This window comes from Rana temporaria, unplaced genomic scaffold (genome assembly GCF_905171775.1).
Source record: "Rana temporaria unplaced genomic scaffold, aRanTem1.1, whole genome shotgun sequence".
Classification (NCBI taxonomy): Eukaryota; Metazoa; Chordata; class Amphibia; order Anura; family Ranidae; genus Rana; species Rana temporaria.
The window spans coordinates 48701-56195 of NW_024404555.1; the positions used below are offsets into that span (position 1 = coordinate 48701).

At 47.5% G+C, this 7495-nt stretch overlaps 1 protein-coding gene across 1 annotated transcript in view; it reads left to right on the forward strand.

Moving 5' to 3' along the window:
* Positions 1-7345, forward strand: part of ZMYM3 (zinc finger MYM-type containing 3) — a 54824-nt gene extending 47479 nt beyond the window's left edge. The window contains exons 16-17 of the mRNA XM_040334687.1: positions 6864-7035; positions 7118-7345. Coding sequence (XP_040190621.1) covers positions 6864-7035; positions 7118-7287 — 342 coding nt within the window. The 3' untranslated portion in view covers positions 7288-7345. The remainder of the gene's footprint in view (positions 1-6863; positions 7036-7117) is intronic.
* Positions 7346-7495: the final 150 nt, after the last annotated feature.

The window sequence follows — 7495 nt, forward strand, 5'->3', positions numbered from 1 at the left end:
TGAAGGGATCTCAGTGAAGGTGAGATTGATTCCCATGTTTTTTTTCCCAGTCACTAGTCGAGCGGCCGTATTTTGAACGACTTGCAGACGAGTGATTTGGTATTTTGGGAGTCCGAGATAGAGGGCATTTGCGTAGCCAAGTCTGGAGTTGACAAGTGTCCCCACCACGACTGCTATGTCCTCTTTCGGGATAAAGGGGGTGAGTCTGCGTAGTAGGCGCAGCAGATGATGGGATCCGCTGACTACTGACCCTATTTGTGCGCCATTGTCATGTAGGTGTCAAAGATGACTCTGAGACTTTTGACTTTGGTGCTAGGGGTGATGGATTGACCCAGAATGGGCGGGGGCGTCCATGTTGTTGCGGGATGAATCTTCTGATTGGCCTGAAACAGGAGAAGTTCTGTTTTTGATCCCATTGGCCCATGAAGCCCCCTGGTACGCTGAGATCATAAAGATGGCGCTAGGAACATCCTGGAAGCTTCCGCTTCGCCACGACCTGCTGTCGCAGGGTCCAGTGTCCCAACCTTCCTTACAAAAGCTACGTTTGACGGTTTGGCTGCTGAGACCCACATTCTGAGGAAACGAGGATCTCGGGTCCAGTGCTTTCTACAATTATTAATGACAGAAAGAAAGCCGGCCTCCAGGCTTATCTACTATAGAGTCTGGGAAGCATACGTTTCATGGAATCCGCAAAGATATGACATAAGTAGAATTCTCGCCTTTTGCCAGCTTGGAGTGGATATTAAATGAGCCCTTAGTACCATCAAGGGTCAAATATCGGCTCTATCAGTCTTCTTTCAAAGGCCTCTGGCATCTCATTCCCTAGTGCGGACTTTCATTCAGGGGGTACTGCGGATCAATCCACCAGTCAAGTCTCCCTTGTGCCCATGGGATCTGAATCTAGTATTAGCTGTGTTGCAGAAGAAACCTTTTGAACCTATTCGCCACATTGCGCTGATTCTTTTAAGCAGGAAGTTGGCATTCTTGATTGCTATCTCTTCGGCTAGAAGAATATCTGAATTAACAGCTCTTCTTGCAAGGAGCCTGTAACAGGAGTGACTTTTGGGCACAGATTGAGCCAGGAGATGGGGTGGCAAGTGAATCATAATTCATGTATTACAGGAGATGGGACATCAATAATAATTCATGTTTGCAGGATGTCTTGAGATATCAAGTTGTTGGCTATTCAATGTGGGGACACATTCTGTTGAAAGGTGTTAATTGCATCTACTCCTAGACATGTCATTGTCCCTCGTGTAAAGGTGTTAATCCAGGTCTGCTCCCAGACCTCTAATTATGTATGCTAAATACTGTTTATGTGTGGAATGTACTTGTCGGAGACAGAACGTCTGTCTGGGGATGTGGATTGGAAGGAGATCATTGTGTGATGGTGTTTTGTTTGAGTTCTGTTAATGAAGGAATGTGATTGAAGCTTCCCCAAGGTGTGATGTGTGGGTGGGGACAGTTTGATTGTTCATGTGCCTTGAAAACTGTATAAAATCTCAGAGCGAACCTGTGACGGTATCGGTATGATATCCCCGTCAACGTTCCCTTCTTCCCATAACGAAAATCACCCCAATATTCCACGAGGAGGGATATCCCTGGAATCGCCCAGAAAGCCACACATGAGACCAGCTTACTGCTTGAACAACACAGAGTTTTAATCGTAAGAAACCAGAGCTTATATGTGGTTACAACTGTTACAATGCCAAATCTCCGCCCCCCCCTCACACAGTGGGGGGTCTTCAATACAGCTCCTTTGAAATAAAGATATTTCTTTGAACTACTCAGTATCTAGCCGGTTCGGCTCCGCATATAGAGAGATAATTATCACAATGAAGCAATCAGCATAATTAACATGAGCCACTTATCTAATCACAGTAACCAGTAAACACAGGGCTAGAACAATTAACATTTGAAACAGGGCTAGCTGCAGAAGAGTAAATACAATTAACAGCCTTAAACAAGCAGGGAGGATTAAACTGAAGCATATAGGTAAAAAGTCCATCACAATGGCCCCCCTTCTTCTCCCTGCTCCAGAAAACCCGGTTGGACCTTCCCTGGTCCAGTAGGGTTGACGGGTTCAGAGCTTTTAGTCCGAGGTTAACTCCGTTTGGCATGACTGACCTCCCTTGGCAACTGCTTCAGACTCAGGTATGCCACCGGGTCGTCAGATCACACGCCGGTCAGTCCCCAAGTCTTTGTGCGATCTGCAAAGTCACCAGAAGTCAGTGTGAAGACGGCGAATGGGTCTGTGCGCCGCCATCTAGGTGTCCCGCTATGGAAGGGGCAGGTTATGGCTCTGAAGTGACAGTCACAGGAGATTCATAAAAAGAAAGTTATATTTGTTGAAATGCTGTAGCACTGGTGCTCAGAGTCCGGGGGGGGGGGGGAGAGGGGACTCAGAGCCCCATAAGGTCAGCCACCCCCTGCTCCCTCCGCAGCCGCCGGTTCTCCTCTTTGAGCTTCTCCAGCTCCATCTCCAGTTCATGGAGCCTGGGGGGGTCAGCCCGCTGTGACCTCAGGTGGTTGTTCTCCTCCTCCATGCGGCTTATGCACTCCTCCAGCTCTATGTACTCACGGATCAGATCCTGCTTGCTCATGTCCTGCAGGCTCTCCACGTGGTCCTTCATCATCAGGAACTGGGTGGTGGTGTAAGGGGCCACCGGTGGGCCCTTGGCGAACATCTCGGCCCGCATCTGGGGCGCCCGCTGCGATTCCATCTCCTCCAGTCGCTTCTTCTCCTCCCAGGTCCGCTGGTTATATGACTTCCAGGACCTCTTCTTCTTGGAGGGTAGCTGGCGGTGCCTCTTTCTGCCCAGCTCCCTCCAAGGCCCCTCCGGCTCATGGCTGTCGCCCATGACCAGCTGACAATGGTGTTCCCTGTTGTCCGTAATAACAGATTGTACCATGAGGGCTTCGTAAGGGGTGCCCAATGGTTCTTCCTGACCCAGCTCCTGGGGATCCCAAGCCGAGTCTACACAATGGGCTGCTGCTGGTGGGCGGTACCCAGGTTGAGACCAATTTGACCTGGTGTTGTCATTCATGGGGCAATTCTGCTTGAAGTGACCCAACTGTTTGCACCGGAAGCAGCGTTGTTCGTTGTCCTCCTGGCGTGGGTAGCGAGAGCTAGATGTCATCGGTCTGTTAGGCGGTTGGTATCTAGCGGCTGGTGGGTGTGAGGGCGCCGTTGGTTGTGGAGGTTGTACCCGTGGTGTGACCTGGTTTGTCTTGCGAGTATCCGCATATTCATCCGCCAACTTCGCGGCCTCTGGTAGAGTCATGGGCCTGCGATCTCTCACCCAATCTTTGACATCCGTCTGGATGTGATTGTAAAATTGCTCCAGGAGCATTAGTTGCAAAATGTCCTCTGCGGTGGTGGCCTGGCTGCTGTTAACCCAGTTAGAGGCCGACAGGGACAGCTGGCATGCCCATTCTGCGTAAGAGTCTTTCGTGGTTTTGCGTGAGTCCCTGAACTTCTGTCGGTGGGACTCTGGGGTTACTGCATAACGAGCCAGGAGCGCTTCTTTAACCCTGGCGTAGCTATGAATATCCTGATCTGGCACGGTCCGGAAAGCATCAGAAGCTTTGCCTGACAGTTTGCCTGACAATATTGCAACCCACTCTCCTCTAGCTATTCGGTGCAGGTTACATTGTCGCTCAAAATCCGCCAGGTAGTTATCAATCTCACAGTCCTTTTCATCAAAAGCTTTAAACGCGCTAAACGGAATCTTCCTTGCGTCTGCTGTGCTGTACTCACTGTTCGTAGAAGGTGCGGCTGCTTGTTGGACTGCTGCCAGTTTTAACTGTAGCTCTGCGTCCCGTATTTGTTTATCCTTCTGTAGTTCTGCGTCCCTTATTTGTTTATCCTTCTGTAGTTCTGCGTCCCTTATTTGTTTAGCCTTCTGTAGCTCTGCGTCTCTTATTTCTTTAGCCTTCTGTAGCTCTGCGTCTCTTATTTGTTTATCCTTCTGTAGCTCTGCGTCTCTTATTTCTTTAGCCTTCTGTAGCTCTGCGTCTCTTACTTCTTTAGCCTTCTGTAGCTCTGCGTTTACTAACATGTCCATCACTTTCAGCACCACATCCGGCGTTGGGTTCGGGCCGAACCATGCTAGCTTCTCTCTCATTAGCTTGTTGGTTGGTGACTCCTCCTGAATCACTGGTGTCTCCATCTCTTGTACTGCTGGCGTTGCTGCAATCCCGTTCTCCTGGTCTAGCTCCATTAATTCTGCTATGATGACCCGCTTGGTTTTGTTGCTAGCAATCCTTCCACGAACTTCCAGTAGTTCTTTCAGTGTATTTCTTTTAAGCAGGGTGTAAAGGAGAGTAGAAGGGAAGATCCCGCTGCTGCCAACCAATTTGTGACGGTATCGGTATGATATCCCCGTCAACGTTCCCTTCTTCCCATAACGAAAATCACCCCAATATTCCACGAGGAGGGATATCCCTGGAATCGCCCAGAAAGCCACACATGAGACCAGCTTACTGCTTGAACAACACAGAGTTTTAATCGTAAGAAACCAGAGCTTATATGTGGTTACAACTGTTACAATGACAAATCTCCGCCCCCCTCACACAGTGGGTGGTCTTCAATACAGCTCCTTTGAAATAAAGATATTTCTTTGAACTACTCAGTATCTAGTCGGTTCGGCACCGCATATAGAGAGATAATTACCACAATGAAGCAATCAGCATAATTAACATGAGCCACTTATCTAATCACAGTAACCAGTAAACACAGGGCTAGAACAATTAACATTTGAAACAGGGCTGGCTGCAGAAGAGTAAATACAATTAACAGCCTTAAACAAGCAGGGAGGATTAAACTGAAGCATATAGGTAAAAAGTCCATCACAGAACCATATAAGTTGTCTACTTGACCCTTCAAAACGTAGCCCCGTCTCGTTCTTGAAAAGGGCATTCTATGGGACTATTATTCTGCTATTTTTACAGCTGAACCTGACTCTCTCTGGATCTCGTGGATGGGGTTATACCGGCTGTACTTGCATACAGCAACTTGCCAGGGAAAAGGACATCTCCAACGGCTGATACCCTCTCACTACATGGGTAGCCGTTACAGAGCCTTATTTAGTTTGTCATAAAGACAAAATTGTACTACGACACCATCCTGCCTTTTTACCTAAAGATGGTTTTGGCTTTTCATTTAAATCAGGACATTGTCCTGCCTTCCCTTTTTCCGGATCCGCAGACAGCGGAGGAAAAATCGTTTCACTCTCTAGATCTTGTGAAAGCAGTAACGGCGTATCTGCAGGCAACCGCTCCGATACGCAAAACAGATGGTTTGTTTATTTTGCCAGATGGTCCCAAGAAAGGACAAGCGTCATCGAGATCCGCCATCTCTACGTGGATTCTACAGACAATTAGGACTCCTCCTTTTTCTGTTAGGGCGCACTCTTCCAGGGCGATAAGTGCTTCATAGGCAGTGCATCACCAGGCTTCGGTGACTCAGATCTGTAAAGCTGCAACTTGGTCTTCAGTCCATACATTTTCCAAATTTTATCAAGTGGATGTGAAAGGACATGAGGATGCTGCCTTCGGGAGAAGTGTACTGCAGGCAGCGGTAATAAGCTTCTGGTCCTGGGCGGCCTGCTTGATCTGTGTGTCCCCCCCCCCCCCCCTTCATATGGAGCATTGCTCTGGGACGTCCCATTATGTAATGAATGGCTCTGTGTCCCGTGGTGTGCGATAAAGAAAACAGGATTTTTAGGCCGCTTACCTGTAAAATCCTTTTCTTGGAGTACACCACGGGACACAGAGGGTCCCCCCTTCTTATGGGGACCTTCTTGCTTGCTACAAAACTGAGGTACTTCCCTGATGGGAGGGGCTATATGGAAGGGAACTGTCTTCAATTGGTTGTGCCAGTGTCCAATCACCTCTGGTGACCCCCTAACCCTTTATGTAACCCTTTGTGTCCCGTGGTGTACTCCCAAGAAAAGGATTTTACAGGTAAGCCGTTTTAAAAATCCTGTTTTTTTTTTTTTTTTTTTTTTTTTTTCCTTTTTATTCTTTTTTTTTTTTTATACCCTTGGATGTTATCTATTTATTTTTACTATTCATTTTTTTCCCCCTTTTTATTTACCTTTTGAAAAAGGTAGAAGAATATAAAGCATAGAAAATAAGTAAAAAAGGTAGAAGAAAAAAAGGTAACTAAAAGGAAGAAGTAACCTTTTTTAGTTACTTTTTTTAAATTTTATTTTTCTTCTACCTTTTTTCTTATTTTTTATGCTTTATATTTTCCACCCTTTTTATTGAGATAAAAAAAACACAACAAAAATATAATGATGCATAATACACTAACTGGTTAGGTGAATTTCTAAAATGTGCCGAGCTCCGCACCAGGCAAGTAGGGGGTTTTGAAAAAATTCAATTTAAAAATGGGGGAGGGGGATTGCAAAAAGAAGCTGATTTGGCCGCCATGCACAGCTGCTTTCTTTCCCCCCCCCCCCTCAGTGTCTTCTGCTGTCTGTACCGCCCCCCGTAGTCCAGAGCTGACGTCACCACGCAGGGAACGCTGGTGCTGGGCGGGACTAGATGGATATTATTTGCATAGAGTTCCGCCCAGTAACGGTGGTGGTCAGACGACACTCCCCATATCACTGTCTGGGAAGAACACTTTAGTCCCGGGGAATCATGGGACATGTAGTTTTTAGAAATGACCTGCAGTACACACCGGAAGATCCCCCTGAACTTGTAAGGGGGATATATGATGACATCACGGGTCAATGTAAATGTTTTATGAGGCAAAGAAATGAATTGTGGGGATGTCACGGCCGTGGTGAGAACTTGCACACATGGGGGGTCCTACATGGAGTGGAGCTTTAACTGGTGTCCCCCATTGTTAGGTGCCTGTACCTCTGCTGCTTCCCACCACTCTGGAGAGCACAGACAGAATCGTGGAAGCCATCGAAGAGCTGAAAGCTAAAATCCCATCCAACCCTCTGGAAGCCGACATCCTGGCCATGGCTGAAATGATCGCCGAAGCCGAGGAACTCGACAAATCCTCCGACCTGTGCGGTGAGACGGGGGAAGGGTTTGCTCTGGTGGGATTATATGTTGTGTTGTATTTTATTCTAAGCCTTGGCTGTGTGTCTCATAGAGATGTCCAGTGACCAGAGCGCAGAGAACCTTCTAGAAGAATGCGATATATTCGGCCCCTCCCGGGATGATGTTCTCGCTATGGCTGTTAAAATGGCCAACGTTCTGGAGGAACCCGGACACGACCTGGAGGCCGACTTCCCCAAAAGTAATTCCCTTTCTCTGAGATAAATCGCACAACCCGTATATTGTCTATTTCAATTACTACAAGTGAAGAAATATAAACTTCTCCTCCTCCTTCGTTTTCTTCTGCTTCCTCTCCTCCTTTTCCACCTCCTTCTTCTTCTTCCTCTTCCTCCTCCTTCTTATTCGTGTTCTTCTTCTTTCCCCCCCCTCCTCCTCCTTTCCCTCCTCTTCTTCCTTCAACTTCTCCTTTCTT